Source organism: Canis aureus, chromosome 11, assembly GCF_053574225.1.
Source record: "Canis aureus isolate CA01 chromosome 11, VMU_Caureus_v.1.0, whole genome shotgun sequence".
Classification (NCBI taxonomy): domain Eukaryota; kingdom Metazoa; phylum Chordata; class Mammalia; order Carnivora; family Canidae; genus Canis; species Canis aureus.
In genome coordinates, this window is record NC_135621.1 from 19,742,693 (window position 1) to 19,762,536 (window position 19,844).

At 61.9% G+C, this 19,844-nt stretch overlaps 2 protein-coding genes across 7 annotated transcripts in view; one reads left to right on the plus strand and one right to left on the minus strand.

Moving 5' to 3' along the window:
• TUBGCP6 (tubulin gamma complex component 6) overlaps positions 1-7,391 on the plus strand; it is a 20,346-nt gene extending 12,955 nt beyond the window's left edge. For 2 of the 6 annotated variants that reach the window (XM_077913961.1, XM_077913964.1), the window contains 14 exons: positions 46-134; positions 215-330; positions 1,419-1,557; positions 1,860-1,931; positions 2,116-3,388; positions 3,551-3,609; positions 3,750-3,891; positions 3,962-4,130; positions 4,234-4,375; positions 4,460-4,654; positions 4,735-4,867; positions 4,933-5,146; positions 5,233-5,432; positions 5,531-7,391. In XM_077913961.1, the coding sequence (XP_077770087.1) occupies positions 46-134; positions 215-330; positions 1,419-1,557; positions 1,860-1,931; positions 2,116-3,388; positions 3,551-3,609; positions 3,750-3,891; positions 3,962-4,130; positions 4,234-4,375; positions 4,460-4,654; positions 4,735-4,867; positions 4,933-5,146; positions 5,233-5,432; positions 5,531-5,622 (3,035 nt within the window). In that variant the 3' untranslated portion in view covers positions 5,623-7,391. The remainder of the gene's footprint in view (positions 1-45; positions 135-214; positions 331-1,418; positions 1,558-1,859; positions 1,932-2,115; positions 3,389-3,550; positions 3,610-3,749; positions 3,892-3,961; positions 4,131-4,233; positions 4,376-4,459; positions 4,655-4,734; positions 4,868-4,932; positions 5,147-5,232; positions 5,433-5,530) is intronic. The other 4 variants (XR_013388898.1, XR_013388899.1, XM_077913963.1 and 1 more) reach the window with 4 other exon arrangements.
• SELENOO (selenoprotein O) lies at positions 5,701-19,344 on the minus strand. Its single transcript, XM_077913980.1, has 9 exons — positions 18,753-19,344; positions 13,102-13,305; positions 12,049-12,229; positions 11,026-11,156; positions 10,424-10,704; positions 7,680-7,830; positions 6,594-6,779; positions 6,308-6,464; positions 5,701-6,212 (listed from the first exon to the last, which is right to left on the minus strand). Exons 1-9 carry the CDS (start codon positions 19,331-19,333, stop codon positions 6,039-6,041), a joined length of 2,046 nt encoding a protein of 681 aa, XP_077770106.1. The 5' UTR covers positions 19,334-19,344; the 3' UTR covers positions 5,701-6,038.
• Positions 19,345-19,844: the final 500 nt, after the last annotated feature.

Below are 19,844 nucleotides of genomic sequence, written 5' to 3' on the forward strand. Positions count from 1 at the left end.
TACTGTGGGCTCCCCATAACACCGCCCCCTCCCATCGCAACGTAGATCGGCAGATGTCCGAGCGCGTGGCCTTGGACGCCCGGAAGCGAGAGCAGTTCCAGAGGCTGAAGGAGCAATTTGTGAAGGACCAGGAGGTAGGTGGTATGGCCGCGGGTGGTGCCGCCTGGGGGCATCCGGCTCTTACCTGGGACGCTGTGTATGGTCCTCTGTGTAGCGGCGCCGGGCGGCCAGGCAGGAGGCGTTGGATGACGACTTCGGCCACGCGCGAGAACTCCGTGACAGGGAGCGGAGGCTGAGGGCCCTGGAGGAGCAGCTGGAGAGGAAGGCGAGGTAGGTGGTCACTCGGCGCTGACCCTCCTGGCGTGATCCTGTGACAGTCGGCTTTTTATTTTGGAGATTTTCAAGTGTTTTAAGGTAGGAAGAGGGATCCCTGGGTGGCGCAGCGGTTTGGCGCCTGCCTTTGGCCCAGGGCGCGATCCTGGAGACCCGGGATCGAGTCCCACGTCGGGCTCCCGGTGCATGGAGCCTGCTTCTCCCTCTGCCTGTGTCTCTGCCTCTCTCTTTCTCTCTCTGTGTGACTATCATAAATAAATTTAAAAAAAAAAAAAAAAAAGGAAGAGTGGGGCTCTGAACTTGGGCTGCACACCTGGGCTGAGTGCTTCTGGCCATTTTGCCACGTTCGGGTGCACTCAGCCCGGCAGCTGGACAGACGAGGGCCTTCGTCCAGCCCAGCGTCCGAGAGTCTGTGCCATTGCCGTGCCGGCAGCTTGGCTGCAGAGCTGGTGTCTCCCGGGGCACCTTTCTGGGGGGAATGTTTCTTTCTGCCCGTCGTGTCTCTCAGGATCTCATTGTCCCGACCTTACACACTGTCCGTGGAGTGCGTGTGCACGTGGGGGTAGACTCATTCTGCCATTTACGGGAGAAAGCGGGGTGTAGGGCCGTGTCCCCGTCTGGGGCAGCCAGATGGCTGTCAGCCAGCCCCGCCTGACCCAGGTTCTTGTCGGTGAAAGGACCAAAATCTCGGAGTGAGGTGCTGGGGGCTTCAGGAGAAGCACGTGCAGCGTTTGCGTCGCGCTCTGGGAAACTTCTGCATTTCTTTACTCCCCTGGAGTTCGCAGCTGGGGGGCAACCGCCTTCCCCCTGGGGCCTGGCCGGCTGGCCTCCTGCCAGTCCTTTGGCTTCGGGCCGCACAGGGGCTCATTCTGGCTGCTGTGCCCTGGCCAGGTCCCTGCCCGGCGGGGTCCCTTCCTGCCGCATAGAGACCTGCCTGGCAAGGCCCCTGCTGGCCTGGGAAGGTGCCAGGCTGTGCAGACCACCCGCTGAGGGCCCCTACCGTGGGGAGCCGCCCTGGCCCACGGGGCACCAGCTGGATAGCGTTGGGCGGCCGCGGCAGCCGGTGTCTCTGGGTGTGGCTTCAGGCAGGCGCTGGTGGACCATTATAGCAAGTTGTCAGCGGAAGCAGCTCTTCGAGAGCAGAAGGCCCTGTGGAGAATCCAGCGGCACAGGTTGGCAAGCACACGGCTTCGCTTCCTCGTGGAGGACCAGAAGCGCGTTCAGGTATCGCCATGGCTCCCAACAGACGCTCTTCCCCTGAACAGCCCCTGAGAGCGTATGCAGACCCGCGTTCTGGGAGGGCATCGGTTACTGGCTCGGGGACGCCATGGCTGGGAGGAGGCCGTGCCGCCCTCCGACGACGCGGCCAGGGCTGAGCGCTCTCTGTAGACCCGGGCCCTGTGCGCCTCCGTGCTGCGGCTGCAGGGGCAGTTGGGGCTGTGGTTTCCGTGCGTTGGCTGAGGGTGGGGCGGCTCTGGGTTGGATTGTGTGGGGCCAGGTGCTCACCGCTGCTGCCTCAATTTCAGGAGATGCTGAAGGACGTGTCCGAGGGGAAGCTCCTGGAGCCACTGGCTGTCATCCCTAGTGTGGGCTCCCAGGTGAGGGGCCGGGGGCTGGACTCGGTGCACAGCATGGGGCTCTGAGCTGGGCGTCCCAGGTCTGCACGGTCCTGGGATCACCGTGGGTGCTGGGCCTGGCTTGTCCCAACGGTTCCCCACTTGACGAGCTTTGGTGCTGGTTGTAGACCTGAGCTCGGCGGACCAATGCCCACGTGTGTTTCAGGCTCTGTCTCCAGGACTCGCGCACCCTGCTGGGGGTGGCCGCTCTGACTCTGGGTACGTGGTGCAGCAGCGTGTAGCTGAGTGGGACAGCCCAAGTGCACAGACACCGCAGCTCCTCAAACCTCTAGCAGCAGGGACCCATGGCTCGGGGCCGGGAGCTGACCCAGGGCCGTTCCCCGAGGGCCTCAGCATCCAAGACTTCCTACCCACAGCCGGGGAGGCCGAGCAGCCTGTGCCCACAGGTGTGGCCTCTGTCCTGGAGGAGGCGCTGCAAACCATTGGCTCAGACCTGCCTCCCTCGGCTCCATCCGAAGTGGTGGGCACAGAGCCCCCTGGGGCACAGGAGTACGACTTCAGAACCATCCTGAGGCCTGCTGTAGTGCCCTTGGCTTCCCCGGGGTCTGTCCAGACCGTGGGAGGAGGCTTGAACGATAAGGGGCCGCAGCTGTGGGGGGACAGTGTCCTGTCGCCAGAGAACACAGGCGTCCCAGATAGGCAGGTGGCTCTGCCTCACCCACACCCCCCTGGGCACAAATCCCCCCAGGAGGAGAGAAGCCAGGCCATTGGGCAGGTCCTTGGGCATGTGTCAGAGGGCAGCATTCCTGCAGGGGGTTATGTTTCTGGGATGGCGCCCTCCCGCCCGCGGTGGAACATCCATGGACATGTGTCTGATGCCAGCATCAAAGTCGGGGAGAATGTGTGGGATGTGGTATCTTCCCGCCCACGGTGGAACATCCATGGACATGTGTCTGACGCCAGCATCAAAGTTGGTGAGAATGTGTGGGACGTGGCTCCCTCCCGCCCACGGTGGAATGTCCACGGACACGTGTCTGACGCCAGCATCAAAGTCGGGGAGAATGTGTGGGACGTGTCATCTTCCCGCCCACGGTGGAACGTCCACGGACATGTGTCTGACGCCAGCATCAAAGTCGGGGAGAATGTGTGGGACGTGGCTCCCTCCCGCCCGCGGTGGAACATCCACGGACACGTGTCTGAGTCCCACGTGGTGCTGGGTGCACTTTCTGGGGAAGGCCAGCCCAATGCAGCGAGGCCCTGCGAGAGCCCTCCTGACCATGTGTCGCAGTCTGGCTTCAGCCTGGGAGCACAGAGCCCTGTCTGGGAGCACGAGCCACAGCTGCCTGCAGAGACGACCTCAGACGGTGCCTGTGCTCAGGTGGCCGGCTCCGGGAGTGGGCATGCGCGTGGGCTCCAGGCTCCACTGTCTGCGGTGGTTGGGTCCGGGGATCTGGGCGATGGTAACCCTGAGGAGCCAGGTGAGTGGGACCCTACAGCTGTCCTATCAGTGGTGGCACCTGTGGGCCCAAGAGGGGTTTGGGCAGAGGAAGGGCAAGAAGTCCACAGCCTTGGGGACTTGGGAGGTGCCACCGCACAGTAGGCACTTAGCCCAGACTCCTCCCCCCCCTTGTGTTGCTCAGGATCAGGGACGAGTCCAGACACTGACAGCCTCTCTCCAGGTCACCCTATAAGCTTACAGGTGAGGGCAGACATGGTTTGGGTGGAGGGAGTAAGCCTCGCCACCCGCCCGCCGGCCTGCCTTGCTTGGGCGGTGAGGGTCTAAGGCCTCCAGGACGCGACAGCTCAGAGGGGACCCCCCACCCAGCCTCTTCTTCCTAGGAAGGCGCGGCGGCCCCCAGCAGCCCCAGCCTTGGCGAGGAGGAGGCTGCGGCCCAGCGCTGGGGGCAGGAGCAGGCCTACCTGACGGGCCTGGCAGAGCAGTACCGCCTGGAGCAGTACCCGGACAGCTACGAGGCCATGTGTGAGTGCGCGGCGGGGTGGTGGGTCCCCGTGGCCCGACCGCGGCCTGACCGCGGCCTGCCGTCCTGCAGCAGAGCCTCCTGTCGCCCACCTGCTACACCACGGGCTGCCCCGGGCCTTCGCGCTCCCAGAGCACCCCCGGGGCCGGTCGGGTGCAGATGAGACCGCGGTGCAGCTGAGCGAGCTGCTGCCCCTGCCGGTGCTCATGAAGCACTCCATCACCGCCCCGCTGGCCGCGCAGTGAGTGCCCCCGCCCTCCTGCCCTGCCCTGCCGTCCCCGCCCCCGCCCCGCTGACCCCGGCCCCGCCCCTCCCACCCTGCTGACCCCGCCCCCACCCGTCAGCGTCTCCCTGGTGAACAAGGCGGCAGTGGACTACTTCTTCGGGGAGCTCCGCCTGGAGGCACACTTCGAGGCGTTGCGGCACTTCCTGCTCATGGAGGACGGAGAGTTCGCACAGTCCCTCAGCGACCTGCTGTTTGAGAAGGTGATCCCTGGGCCCCGCGCGGGTGGGTCGGGCGGTGGTGGTGCCCTGACGCCCTGGGGACACCTGTGCTCTCTCCGGCCTCAGCTGGGGGCGGGGCAGACGCCCGGGGAGCTGCTCAACCCGCTGGTGCTCAACTCTGTGCTGAGCAAGGCGCTGCAGTACAGCCTGCACGGGGACACCCCCTATGCCGCCAACCTGTCCTTCGCCCTCAAGTTCCTGCCCGAGGCGTTTGCTCCCAACGCCCCGGACGTCCTGAGCTGCCTGGAGCTCAGGTACAAGGTCAGCAGGGCAGAGCCGAGGGGGCCAGCCGGGGGCGGCCCCATCGGGTGGGGGGTGTGCTAAGCTGGCTTCACCCCCAGGTGGACTGGCCCCTCAACATTGTGGTCACCGAGGGCTGCCTGAGCAGGTACAGCGGCATCTTCTCCTTCCTGCTGCAGCTGAAGCTGATGATGTGGACGCTCAAGGACATCTGCTTCCACCTCAAGCGCACAGGTGAGGCCAGCCGGCCCCGGGCGAGCCCCGGTTGGCACCGTGGCTGACCCTCTGCCCTCCCACAGCTCTGGTGAGCCAGGCCGCCGGCTCCGTGCAGTTCCGCCAGCTGCAGTTGTTCAAGCACGAGATGCAGCACTTTGTCAAGGTCACCCAGGGCTACATCGCCAACCAGATCCTGCACGTCACCTGGTGTGAGTTCCGTGCCCGGCTGGCGCAGGTGGGCGACCTGGAGGAGATCCAGCGTGCGCACGCTGAGTACCTGCACAAGGCGGTCTTCAGGTGAGCCGCTGGGCCTGCGGCCGCTCCTTGGGGCCACGTGGGGGAGTGGGGGGGCGCCCCCCACTGGCAGCTGCCTGCTTCCCCAGGGGCCTGCTGACGGAGAAAGCTGCGCCCGTTATGAACGTCATCCACAGCATCTTCAGCCTTGTCCTCAAGTTCCGTAGTCAGCTCATCTCGCAGCCCTGGGTCCCGGCCAGCGGCCCCCGGGGTGCTGAGCACCCCAACTTCGCTCTCATGCAGCAGTCCTACAGCACCTTTAAGTACTACTCCCATTTCCTCTTTAAAGGTGACTGTCCCCCAGGGCTGGGTGGGCTTGGGGACAGTGGGCAGGAGCCAGCCCATGGGCCTGGCTGAGCTGCCCCCCCCCCCCCCCCCCCCAACTAGTGGTGACCAAGCTGGTGAACCGAGGCTACCAGCCCCACCTGGAGGACTTCCTGCTGCGCATCAACTTCAACAACTACTACCAGGACGCCTGAGGCTGCACCGCACAGGTGCCCCCCACCCCTGGCGCTTCCTCCTCAGGGGGCGGGCAGGGCAACCACACGGAGACGGGCCAGGGGGAGAGGCTGGTTTATTGGGGGCTGTGTCTCCCCATTAGGAGCCACGTGTGCCAGCCCCTCCAAGGGTGGCAAGGTGGGTGGGGAGGCCCCACCCCCTGGGCCTGCTTCCCTCTGCTGAGCTCTTGTCCTTGCACAACGTGGCTTCTGTAGGGAGTGCACTGAGCGTGGGGTGGGGCTGCTGAGTCTGCATCGGACAGAGACAGGTCAGGGCCTGACTGGACGTCTCGGCCGTCATGGAGAGACGGGGTGGGCTTTCCACAGGTGTGCCCCGCCTCAAGGACTCAGGGGGCCTCAGGGCCTCGGGGCTCCATGTGTGGAGGCCTCCAAGGCCGTTACGAGGATCACGTCACACACAGTTCGGCCGCCCACAGTGGGGGCTTGCTGCTGTAGGAGTGCCCCCCACTGTCTGCCCCGCTGGCCCCCTCGGGCTCCGTGGCCTCCGGGACCCGAGCAGCCTCCTCGGCCCTGTGGTAAGGGGTTTCCAGAAGCTCCAGCACCCGCCGTACCTGGAGAAGGGTGGAGAGGAGTTTTAGGGGCTGCCCCTGCCCCGGTTGTCCTCCCGCGGGACCCAAGGACGGAGAGGGGACGGGGGCGAGCTTGCCTCTGAGAAGTCTCCATTCTCTGCAGCCTCAATGGCGTTTTGTGCGATGTAGTTCCGCAAGACGTACTTGGGGTTGTTGGCGTGCATGACGCGCATGCGCTCAGCCTGCCAGGCCTCCTCGTCGCTGACGCCCTCCCTGTCCTTCTCCAGCCGGGCTCTGGAATCACATCCAAGTTGTTCTTTCCAGCAGATTCCGCCTCCCCCGCACCACTCCTGTGTTGGGCTCCCTGCACGGGGTGGCGTCTCCTGGGAACATGGCGCCCTGAGTCCGCGCCCGCAGCCTCACCTGTACTGCTGGAGCCAGTCAGCCCAGTGGCCCTGGTTCTTGCTCAGCAGCTCGGCCGGGCTCAGCTGCTCTAGCCGTGACTGCTGCTCCACACGCTCCAGCTCCTTCGTGACGTTCGCCCGGGTGCCGATGAGCGCAAAGAGCTGAGGGTTGGACTGTGCCAGCATCAGCATCATCGAGAGCTGCCTGTGCAGAGGGGCAGTGTGAGGCGCGTTCCCACCCTTGGCTGGCGGGGCACGGAGGAGGTGGCAGCCACTTTAGTGGCTCTGCTGTGCCAGAGCTGGCTGCCCCCCAAGGGGGTGACCCAGGCCTGACCAGCGAGGTGGCCCTTCATCCTGGCTCTGCAGCCCTTTCATGTCACGGGACGCGTGTTCCCTGAGGGGGCAGGTGCCACGGGCGGGTAAGGGCACCATCTCGCTACTGCTGGGCACCTGCTTCTCCCTAGGGCAAGGTCACTGCCGTCCGCTTCTCCATGGTGGCCACGAGGCCATGTCCTTCCCACTTGCAGAAGAGGTGGGGGGGGGGACCTGGTCCTACCAGCTGGTCCTCCATCCCATCAGCCTCCCCCCACGCTGCTGCGCTAAATTCTCTCAGACCACAGTCTGTTGGCTTGTTTATTAAAACCCACAAACAGGGCTTCTGGGGGCTCAGTGATTGAGCGTCTGCCTTCGGCTCAGGTCATGATCCTGGGTCCTGGGATCGAGTTCCACATGGGGCTCCCGCAGGGAGCCTACTTCTCCCTCTGCCTGTGTCTCTGCCTCTCTCTTGGTCTCATGAATAAAATTTAAAAACACGCTGCTTCCGGGTTTGAGTGTGGGCTCAGACACCGTGTGCTGCCCGCAGTGGGAGAAAGTGTGGGAAAGCATGGGCTGGGGGGAGCCTCAGGGCCCCAAGCTCTTCTTGGGAAGCTGCTGCCCAGCCTGCTCCACCGGCCTCCGCATTACGGTGGCTGCGCTGCCGTCCCTCCCCCGGGGGCCCGAACCCTCCCTGCTCAAGCTGCCTCGGCCAGCTCTCCCTGACGTTCCCCAGGGTCTACATGGTCTCCCTCTGGAAGCAAATTCTAAGAAGTGAGACCCAGGTACCCACCGGGGATCCATCTGGGGTCGGAAGGCGAGCTTCAGCTCCTCCAGGGAGGCACACTGTGCGGTCAGCGCGGCCAGGAACTCGGGCAGGCCCAGGGCCTCCGGCCCAACTGGAAAGGAGCTCAGCACGTAGAAGGTGTTCGTGAAGTCAGCTCCTGGAACGCGGCAGTGCTCAGGGTGCCGGCAGACGGAGGCACAGGTGGCCCACCCACCCGCCCCTGGCTGGGCCACCACTCCACGCCCCAGGTCCTTCAGCTGTGCGTCAGGTCCAGGCAGCAGAGGCATGCAGGTCAGGCCCCCGGCCACCCCTGCTGTGCTCCGCGTCCCCACTGCCTCCTGGGGCTGCAGAACATCGAAGAGAAGCCCCTGGGGCACATCCAGACACACGACAGACACGGGGAGTCCTCAGGCTGACTTGTGAGAACAGTCACCGCAGCCCCTAGAACGTCCCGGAAATAGACACAAGAGGAAACGGCCAGGAACCAGAACAGTCTGCTATAGAGACAGGCGCCAAGGAGGAGAGGGATAAACGCGGCCGGGACGCGGGCGATGGCTACCGACAACCCCTCCTCAGGGACGACTTCAGCAGTAAATGGATGGATTCTCCCCACGTGACACGGCCAAAAAGACTTTGAACTTACCGAGTCCAAAGGGAAAGGACAGAAAAACTATCCCAAGTGCCAGAAACCCGCAGAGCTGGGCCAGCCCTGCCACCGTCAGACACGGGGCCTCTGCAGGAGACCACGCACCACCAGGGCTATAGCGACAGACAGTCCACTCATCAAGATGTGACAGGTGCAGGGGCCAAGCCAGCACGAGACACACAAAGCAAATGTTCGTAACATGGAAGGAGGACCGGCATGGTGCCTTGAGGGCACGGGAGGCTGCAGCACCCCACTTTGGTAATGGATGGAACGTCCAGACGGCCAGGCGATGCCGAGAGGGCTGCTGGCCCCACCGGGACGGATGGGTTCAGCCACAGAGGAAGTCTTGATCTGCTCAGAGGACGAATCTCCAACCACCACGGAAGGAAGACTGTGGAGGAAAGCTGGAGAATTCGCAGATCATGTGTAAATTAACCAGTGTGTCCAAAGAGAAATTCAGAGGGAAACGAGAAAATACCTACGGCAGGAAAAATGTGGGAAACATAAATACCGAAATTTATAGGAGGCCGTGAAAGCAGTGGGACATTGAAGGTGCTCATCAGCTACGTCAGAAGAGCAGACCTGTTTTGTCACAAGAAAAAGAACTTTGCAGCTGTGTGGGGATGGAAGTCGGTGTGCACTCAGGTACACCTGAACTCCTACAGGTCAGGTGCATCTCGGGAAACAAAGCCTCCAATCCTACCTAAGGAACTAGATGGAAAGCCAAAAGGACTAAGGTTAGCAGAAAGGAAGGGAACAGACGGCACGGCAGAGATCAGTGAGGGAACCGAACAAGCGAGAATCACTGAAACCAAGAGCTGATTCTCTGAAGAGACCAACGAGATGGACTTGAAGCCACTGACAAGTAACTAAAATCAGAAACGAACGCGCGGCCGTGACGAGTGAACAGAAGACAGACTGTAGGGGGCTCCGCACGGTCACACGCCAGTGCGTCAGGTACGAGAGCAAATGGACAAGCTCCTAGAAACATTGTCGGCCAAACGGACCCAGAAAGTCCGAGCGGTTCCGAGCAGTCTGTAAGCTGTGAGGAGGCCGAATCAAACCCTCTGCAGGGACACGGAGTACCAGACAGTCCCCCCGGTGAGCCAGACACCTGAGCATCAGATCCGGTCCTCAAACTTCCAAAGAACAGGAGGGAACACCTCCTGATGCACTTCAGGGGAGCAGTGCCTGGGTAGCAAAGCCAAAGACATCCCATGGGGTCTGTGCTGCTCCCTCGCCCGCAACCTGAGCCCACAGCCCCATCTGCCCTGATCTCTGGCCTCCAGCCCCAGGACATAAGAAGTCCGTGTGTGCCGGGCAGCCTGCCGCCCGTCACCACAGAGGCATAACTGCCCACGACAGGACCCGGAGGGAGAACGACGACTGTGTGTTCATCTCAGTGGGTGCAAAATGGGAAGAACTTCCATAGCAAACACAAACTAGGAACAGAAGGAAACGTTCTCAATCTCGTAGAAGCCATATCTGAACAAGCCAGACACCCTGGAATGTAATGGTGAGAGACGCCGAGTGCCCCGTAAGACACGGATGCCCACCGTGGCTGCTTCCACCAGCAGTCCTGGTGGTTCCTGGCTGAGCAAGCCGGGGGCTCCTCATCGAGACGGCTGTCCACGCAGAAGCACGGCCCCACAGTCAAAAGCAAGGACTCGAGCAGATGTGTGTACATCGGTCTCCGCTCCGCAGCAGCAAAGCGCAGCCGTCCATGCGAGGGGCCGTGACAGTCATGCGGCCATAGAAGGAACAGAATGTGGACCCCGCCACGCAGAGAGCCAGCACCACCCTTATCACACCCTGGACGGGTCCACCTCATACGAGGTCCCCACGGGATCCGACCCACAGACAAAAGGAAGAACAGGGGGTGCCTGGGGGGGGGGGGGAGGAGGAAACAAGCACAGGGTGTCCCACTGGGGAGACGGAAACGTTCTGGAGGGGACGGGGTGACAGGTGCACCGCGGGGTGAATGTCCTGGGTGCCCCCAAGCGGCTCCCCTCACGGTGACAATGGTCAACCTCACGTGGTGTCTGCTTTGCCAACCTGAGGCGGCCGGGCTGGCACCGTGGCACAGCAGCCTGCTCACACTCACCGGTCAGGTGCATGGTCTCCAGGAGCTTGGCCACCAGCGCCCCGTCGTCATCCAGCTCCGTCCGCACCAGGCCCAGCTTCCTCCGCATCTTCTGCAGGTAGTGCCGGCGGAACTCGGAGTCAAACTCCTCGGCCAGGATGGCCTCACCCAGTTCGCGGGGCAACTCGGGCTCCAGGGCCTCCAGCAGCTTCTGCAGATTCCACTTGCAGACCTCGGGCTGTTTGCTGTATGTATAGCGGCCGGCGTTGTCGGAGGCATTGCACACGTGGTCAGGGTCGTACCTGGGGCCAGGGTGGGGGGGTCCGTGATTGTCCACGTGGCCGCTGTGGGCCGGCCCCTCAGGCTCCACTCTGCCCTGAGAGCAGGGGGCCGCCCCCTCTCCATGCCACGCCCCTGCCCAGGCCCCCGCCCCCGTCTCCCCGGGAAAGCAGGCCCCTCCGCTTAATGCCTTCCAAGGGATTTGTGCTCCTGGGAACGGCTGACCAGGCACGGCCAGGAGCTGAACACCGCACTGAGCGCGGACGCCAGCCGCCATGCACACGGCAGGTTGCACCTGGGGGTCCTGGCACCCGGGGTGCCCACAGGCTGGCCCCGCTGCCCACCTGTCCAGGAAGCCGAAGGGCCCGTAGTCGATGGTGAGCCCCACGATGCTCATGTTGTCTGTGTTGAGCACACCATGGCAGAAGCCCACGCACTGCCACTCGGCCACCATCCGTGCCGTGCGACGGGTCACCTGCAGCGGGACGGGTCCAGGTGGGCCCTCTGCCCCCCGTAAGCCCCTCAGGCCCGGCCCCTTGCTGCGCTCACCGCAGGGAAGGACGCGTGGGAACGTGTAAGGAGAAAGCACCCTGGAGGAGGGATGCGCGAGGGCTCTGCTTGTCCACTCAGCCACCTGCCTCTTACGTGCTCACCGATTCTGGCTCTTACGAGACCAACAGCGTCAGGAACCCTGACATTCCTCGACTCGGGCCGGGCGAGGCACACAGATGCCCTGCAGCCCCTCGCACGGCCCACCGTGTCAGGCCAAGGACCCTCCAGGACCCAGGCAGCGTGGTCCTCTGGCTTCACCTACCCAGTCACCCCCCACGGTGTGAGCCGAACCCCGAGATGCCTCCAGGCAGCCCGGAGCCTGGGGGGACAAGGCCCCACACATGCATAGCACTCATCTGCCGGCCCTGCCTTCTCTGTTCCCACGGACGCCACAGGTCCCGGGCTCGGGACGTCGCGTGAGACATCCATCCTGTCCCGGGGTGCCAGCCACACCTGAGCACACTAGTGTGGACCCAGGCGCGGCTGTGACCCGGGCGGACGCAGGGTGCGCGGTCAGGTACCCAGCACCCACTGACGTGGAGACCTTCCCTCACGGCTCCCCGCGGGGCCTGGCGGGGCACAGGACTCGCCAGTGTCGCCGAAACCAAGTGATCCGTGGTGTGTCCCGGGACCCAACCCTCCACGCAGCACTGCCGGGAAGTCAGTCTGCTCAAAGCCAACAAGTGGTCACAGGCTTCAGGACAGGCGAGCGACTCAGGCAGCCAGGCAGGGAGCCAAGTGAGAAGCTGTGTCCACGGGCGAGTCGCCTGTGTCCTGGCAGCCAGGGCCGGGGTGCTGCTGTGCGGCCCACCTACCTCCCGGAAAAAGGCGGCGTTCCTCTGCACACGGTCCTCGGTGTGAGCGGCCTGGATCTCAGGATAGAAGGTGCCGATGACATAGTCAAGCATCTGGACCCGGATGTCGTTTCTCCCCACGCTGGGGCCCTCGCGGCCTGTGTGCTCATCTGCAGGCTTAAAAATCTCAAAGGATCCGAACCTGCAGGGAGGACGAGGTCAGGCAGGTTAGAGGAGACCCCAGCCCTCGTGAGGACGCTGGCCACAGGGTCTCGTGGCCCAGGCTGGGAAGAGCACCCCGGTTAAAGCAAAACCAATGGAAACCATTGTCCTTTGGGGACATGCAGACCGTTCGCCTTTGGTCACGTCCCCCACACGCCGGGCTGCGGGAGGCCGAGGAAGGCACGACTGACCCTGGGGCGCAAGGAGGGCTCTGTGCTCACCCCTGTGTCTAGGAGCACGTCAGCGACCAGCGTCCTGCAGTGATCGTGTCACCCAGGGGGCCTGAGGCCACGTGCGGAGATGTCCTCGGTCTCACTGACTGGCGTTCCCACCAGCAGTGAGCGCCATGTGGTCGGCCAGCCAGCGGTGCGGCAAGGGAAGCAGCCGGGGTCTCCGTGCAGAGGCAGGCGAGTGCCCTGGCTCCTCCACCCCCAGAGGACAAGAGCAGGAGCCAGGGACTGTCAGCCTCGGGCGTGGGCCAGGGCCACGGGGTCCTGGCTCCACAGCACGGGGAACCATACGGTGCCAGGCAGCAGGTGACACTGGGGAGCGACCAGGACAGGAACCAGAGGACAGAGGCTGCTGCGCGGGACGTGAGCGGGGCTGGCCAGGGCAGCGCGCAGCAGCCGGCCGTCCACAGCAGGCCCGGGCTCCTGCCCAGAGGCCCCGCGCCCTGCCGTGGGTGCCCGGCATTGACCCCGTGGGCCGTCCGCTTCTGCGGCTCCGGGCCCGGCAGGGATGGGGTCCCAGCGCGTGGGGCCCCGCGGGGCAGCCCCTCCAGCAGGCCCCTGGCCACCTGCACCACCTGCAGCTCCGGGAAGCACGCGCACAGCCCTGGGGCCCCAGCATTACCTCAGGAAGGTGGAAGCAATCCGCAACACCACCGTGCACTTCTCGTATTTGGGGTTGCCGTCATAGAACACGTCTCGGACGACCGTGGACTGGGACGTGACGCAGGCCCCCGCCCGTGTGGTGGGGATGCCCAGGTGGAACATGGCTTCACTGCACAGGAACTCCCGGATGCTCGACCGAAGGACTTTGCGGCCGTCAGCCTGTCTGAAATCACACACGCAGGTCACGGCGGCGTCACGCGGGAGGGACTCACAACGTCCTAAAGGCTTTTTGGAAACCATTCACTGGCAGCTGCAGCGTCACTGCGGGAGGACCCTAGCTTAGAGGATGCCGGATGCCACGGCCCCGAACATGGCCCCACGCCTGGCCTGCAGCTGGAGGCCCAACTAATGCTGGGGACAGCGAGGGCTCCGTCAGGCCTCCTGGCAGGACCTGCACCGCAAGGTCACACACCCCACCCACCCCCCCCCGCCGCAACCCGCAATTCTACTTTAAGTGCTCTCGCCATGACCTAGGTCAGCATCACCCATAGCATCAGATGTTGTCGGCTGCCCTGCGTGCCTCGGGCCTTCACGCCGGGCCTCCATCCTTTCAAGAACAGCCCTTGTGGACCAGAACCACCTCAGGCTCACAGCAGAGCCCCGAGGAGAGTACAGGGAGTTCCTGTCGACCCCGAGCCCCCTCGACTGTCACCACCACCAATGCACACCTGTTACAACCCATGGACCCGCACGGACACGTCCCCGTCATACACACCGCCGTCTCCGCCAGGGCTCGCTCCTGTGCGCTCGGCTGCGTGCGTCTGGGCAGAGGTGTGACGGGTGGAGGCGGGTGATGGCATCACTCGGAGCAGTCTCCCGGCCAATTCCTCCCTCCCCTATAACCCTTGATCTTTTATGCGTCTCCATAGCTTTGTCTTTTCCGGAATGTGACCATTACAGCACGCAGATTTTTCAGACCAGAGTCTTTCATTTACGGTTCCTCCGTGTCTTTTTTTTTCTTTAACCCAATGTGGGGAATCCCTGAGATCAAGACCCAGAAGGAGAACCAGAGCCGGATGCTCACCTGAGCAACCCACCCAGGTGCCCCACTCCGTGTCTCCCACGGCTTGGTAGCTCGTCTCTCTTTGGCGCTGAACAAGATCCCACTGTCTGGATGGACCCCATGTCACGTATCCACTCACTGACCGAGAGACATGTTGGTCGCTTCCAAGTTTGGGCAATTAAGGATAAACCTGCCATGAGCATTTGTGCACAGAGCTTTGTGTGGACACAGGTTTTTAATCTTTTGGGTAAATAGCAAGAAGCACAACTGCTGGATCATATGGCATGTTTACTTTTTTAAGAAACTGCCCAACTGCCTTCTGTGGTGGCCACGCCACCCTGCGTGGCAGTCAGCGAGTGTGCGCTCCTGCTGGTCCCCATGCCCGCCAGCACTTGGTGTGGCCAGGCCTCTGGATTTGGGCCGTTTTGATAGGTGTGCCATGCTGGCTCACTGTTGGCAGAATTTGCATTTGATGACACATGACGCTGAGCTCCTTTGTGTGTGCTTATTTTCCAACTCTGTCTCTTCTTTGGGGACATTCTGTTCGGGTCTTTAGCCCATTTCAGTCCTTGTTTTCTTACAGTTGAGTTTTGAGAGTTCTTCGTATACTTTGAGTAAGTCCTTTATCACGTTTTTACAAATGTTTTCTCCCAGTCTAGTTTTTTTCATTCTCTTGGTATTGTCTTTTGCAGAACAAAAGTTTTAACTTTAATGGAGTCCAGCTAATCAGTACCTCCTTCATGGATCTTGCCTTTGGTGTATGTGTCTAAAAAATCATGTCCAAACCCAAGGTCCTCTGGGGTTTCTATCTTATCTTCTAGGGGTTTTATAATTTTGCATTTTACATTTAGGTCTGTGATCCCTTTTGAGTTCATTTTTGTGAAGGGTATAAGGGTATATTTTGGTGTGCAGATACCCAGTTGTCCCAGCACCATCTGTTCAAACAACTATCTTTGCTTCTTTGTCAAGATCAGTTAACTACATCATGGGGGTCTATCCATTGTTCCATCAATCTATTCTTTCACCAACAGTGCATTTTCTTGATTACTATAGTTTCATAGTAAGGCTTTTGTCAGGTAGCGTCAGTCCTCCAACTTTGCTCTTCAATATTATGTTGGTTTTTGTAGGTCTAAAATAACCTACTGAGATTTTGATTGGGATTGTATTGAATCTACAAGACAAACGGGGAAGAACGGACATTCTGACAACATTGAGTCTTCTCATCCATGGACATGTGATATATCTTTCCATTTGTTTTGTTCTTTGGGATCTTTCATCAGTTTTGTAGTTTTCTTCATAAAGACCTTGTACGTATTTTCTTAGATTTGTACCTAAGTATTTCATTTTGAGAGGTAATAATGGTAATAATATTGTTTTTAATTTCAAGTTCTGGGATGCCTGGGTGGCTCAGCAGTGGAGTGTCTGCCCTCAGCCCAGGGTGTAATCCTGGAGAACCGGGATTGAGTCCCACATCGGGGACTTCTCTGTCTCTCATGAATGAATAAATAAAATCTTTTTTTTTTTTTTTAAGATTTATTTATTTATTTATGATAGACATAGAGAGAGAGAGAGCCAGAGACACAGGCAGAGGGATAAGCAGGCCCCATGCACCGGGAGCCCGACGTGGGACTCGATCCCGGGTCTCCAGGATCGCGCCCTGGGCCAAAGGCAGGCGCCAAACCGCTGCGCCACCCAGGGATCCCCTGAATAAATAAAATCTTAAAAAAATAATTTCAAATTCCAATCACTCATTGCTCGTATATAGTAAAGTGACTGACTTTGTAATAAGTTTACCTCCTGAAATCTTGCTGTAACTGCTTATTAGTTCTTTTTCATCAGATCTTTGAAATTTTCTACATAGATGTTCATCTGCAAACAGAGTTTTATTTCTTCCATCTCAATCTGTATACCCTTAATTTCCTTTTCTTGTCTTACTGCATTAGTTAAGACTTCCAGTGTGATGCTGAAAGGTAATGGTGGGGGAAACATCTTTACCTTGTTTCTGATCTTAGTAGGAGAACTTCCAGCCTCTTCTCACCAAGTAGATGTTAGCTGTCGGTTTTCTGGAGGTACTATCAATTTAAGGAAATTCCTCTCTTCCTAGTTTACTGAGTTTTTGTCAAGAATGGGCACTCTATTTTGTCAAATCCTTTGTATGTATGCTGCATATACTGATATGATCATGGGTGCTCAGGGTTTTGCAAGCCCTCACTGTGTGAAGATACATCTAGGCCTCCTGCCTCTCCCTGCCTGAGTGTGGCTCATCCCAGTGTGAGTGACACCTCTAGAAACCAGATCTGGCGGTCACCCCAGGGCTCACGGCCTCAGCCTCTGGCCAGTGGGACAGGTGCACTCCATTTACCTTCTAGTCTATATAAAGAACTGTGACAAGGAAACCTACTGTCAAATGTCAATCCACTCCTCCCTGGTCCTGGGAATCCCCTCTCACCCAGCCAGATTTCGTGTTCAGCGGGAAGCCAGCAGAGCCCAATTTAATCTTGAATCTGGTAAAACTGGTCCTGAAAATAAGCAGCCTGTCTTCTTCCCAAGGCAAAAGCCAGAACTGGACCATTACATAGCAAGGATAAAGGGCCTCAGAGGGCAGCCAGGCACCCACAGGGCCAACAGGACACATGACAGCAGTCCTTTCTCCTGCACACCCGTGTCTGTTCCCCTGCAGAACTGTGAGGATGGACCCAGCTGAGGACAAGGTATTCTGTACCTGCCAGGAGAAGCACGTTCTGAAATCTCAACCCCTCCAGCAGGCGGAGGGGGCGGCACAGGCATGAAGTCACCTGCCCACCCCACCAAATCCTTATCTGGGGATCCAGCAGGAGCTGGCCGGAAGCCACTCACAGCCACGTTGGACGTCAGCCTTGCTGAGGCTGGGGACCCCAAAACACATCGGGGGGTGGGTGCCAAGCTGAGTAAAGGTTAACTGACCCTTTTCTTTTAAAGAAAAATATTGGGATCCCTGGGTGGCGCAGCAGTTTGGCGCCTGCCTTTGGCCCAGGGCGCGATCCTGGAGACCCGGAATCGAATCCCACGTCGGGCTCCCGGTGCCTGGAGCCTGCTTCTCCCTCTGCCTGTGTCTCTGCCTCTCTCTCTCTCTCTCTCTGTGACTATCATAAATAAATAATTTAAAAAAATGTTTAAAGAAAAATATTCTAGTGGATCTCAAATCTAGAAATACGGGACTTAACACTCAAGTTTTCAAACATAAAAGACATCCAATAGCTGATCACTCTCCCAAGAGGTTTGTCTTTGTAACTGAAAAAAACAAACTACTGAAATGAATACACAAAGTTTAAAGATGCTCAGAGAAGGAGCAGGCCCCCAAGTGAGAAGCATTTACATATCCTCTGAAGGGACAAAGGTGTGGAGAGCTCTGAGCAAGGTGTTTGCGGTGGGTGGCGGTGGTGCCAAACTGAACTCAGGACACTTCTAGAGATAGAGCCATTTGGAAACTGGAGGATGAAGAACGAGCTCTTCTGGGGGCCAGAGATGGAGCTGCTGGGTGGCAGGCAGGGGGTGCAGGACCCGTTCAGCTCCTGGAGGGAGGAGGGCTGGGCACAGGGAAGTGGCCAGGGGAGACACCTGCCCTCAGGATTTCTTTGAACAGAAAATGGCAACTTGGCTGCAACTTTTTCAGCCATTGAACAAGCATTTAACAAATGTGGCTGGTTTGGCTGACTGTGCGCACTATGAGCCGCTACAGCTCCAAGGGCCCCTGCGCGTCCGGCTGCCTGGTCCGGCCCACAGGTGCTTGGAGGCCGTCCCCGGGGAGCAGCGGCCCTGAGGGGTCCTGTCCCTACGCAGGGTTCTGGCCACACCCTGTGTGCGTTGGGAGGAGCAGACAGGCCCAGGCGCTGCCCCGGGGCTGCCCGCAAACACGTTGCCTCCAGGGCCAGTGGCTGGGCTCCCGCACAGCTGATTCCAAAATCCCTGTGGTTTATGCGCAGAGGGTGGAGCAGCTGCTGGAGGGAGGAGCCGGGGGGTGGGGGTGCCCTCCCAGTGCAGTGGAGGTGGAGGGGCGTGGGGGGCACCTGGCTGCACCCTCCCTGTGCGGTGGAGGTCGAGGGGCATCAGGGCACCTCTCTGCACCCTCCCTGTATGGTGGAGGTCGAGGGGCATTGGGGCACCTCTCTGCACCCTCCCTGTGAGGTCCAGGTCAAGGGTCGTCAAGGGCACCTGGCTGCACCCTCCCTGTGTGGTCCAGATCAAGGAGCGTCGGGGGCACCTGGCTGTACCTCCCTGTGCGGTGGAGGTGGAGGGGCGTCGGGGCACCTGACTGCACCCTCCCTGTGCAGTGGAGAGGTCAAAGGGCATCGGGGGCACCTGGCTGCAGCCCCGCGGCAGGGGAGGGGCTGGGGCCTCGGCACAGGCGGCTGGTTCCCAGGCCGGGAGACTGGGGTCACCCCACCTGTTCTAGTTCCCACATCACTGCAGCTCCGTGTCAGGCCCAGCCAGGGAGCCAGGGAGGGAGGCTGCGGGACTGCGCACGGCCCCGGCCCCGCTCCCCAGCTCCCCCTGCCTCCCCTCCCCGTCCCCCAGCTCCTCCCCCCTTCCCCACCCGTTCCCCACCCCTCCCCCCTCCCCGGGCCCACCTGGAGAAGGGCGTGGGGCCCGCGCCCTTGAGCTGCAGCTCCCAGCGCTCGCCGGCCGCCGTGCACACCTCGCCCAGGTACATGGCGGCGCCGTCGCCCAGCTGCCCCGCGAACTGGCCAAACTGGTGGCCGCAGTAGCAGTGCGCGGCGGGCTCGGCGCCCGGCAGCAGCGCGTTGCCGCTGAAGAAGAGCGCGGCCTCGGCCTCCCGGGCCTCGCGGGCGGCGGCGTCGGCGGGCGGCGCGCCCAGGCCCAGCAGCGCCAGCGCGGGCTCCGACAGCGCCACGAGGCGCGGCTGGCGCAGCGGGGCGGGCCGCACGCGGCTGAAGCAGGCCCCGGGCACCGGCCGCGGCGCGGACGGGGCGCCCTCGGGGCCGGGCGGCGGCGTCTCCACCGGCAGCGCGCGCAGGGCGCGGTTGTCGAAGCGCAGCCCCGCCAGCCAGCGGGGCGCCGGCTCCATGGCAGCGCCGCGGGCGGCGGCCGAGGCGGAGCGGGGCGCGGGCGGCGGGCGTCGGCCCAGCGGCGGCGACCGGGCTCGGGGGGCCGCGAACAAGGCCCTGAGCGCGGCCCGGAGCGCGGCCATCGGCGGCGCCGGAAGCCCCTGCGCCCCGACCGGAAGCCCCGCCCCGACCGGAAGCCGCGGCCCGCGGGCCCGGCTGCGCAGCCGCCGGGTGGCGTTTGCTCGTGCGCCTGCGCGGGCCGCGCCCTCCAAAGCATGGCTCTGATTGGTCGCGGCGAGGCCCCGGGGGTCGGGGGGGCGTCCTAGGGGCGGGGGGACCCGGGGGGTGGAGGGTCCGGGGGTCGGGGGCTCCAGGAGGGCGGGGAGATCCGGGGGTCGGGGGGCCCGGGGGATTCCGGGAGTCTCGGGGCGTTCCGGGGGCGGGGGGCGCCCGGAGGAATCCGGGGATTGGGGGGTCTGGGGGTGGGCTTGGGGGCGGGGCGGGGGCGGGAGGGAGGAGCACCCGGGCGCCGGCGACTGTAGACCGCCAGGGGCGCCTCAGCCCGGGTGACCGGGGCGGCCTCTGGGCGGTTCCCGGCTGCGCGGGGCACCGGGGCGGAGGGGACAGGGGAGGTTTGTCCGCGCGGGTCCGGGT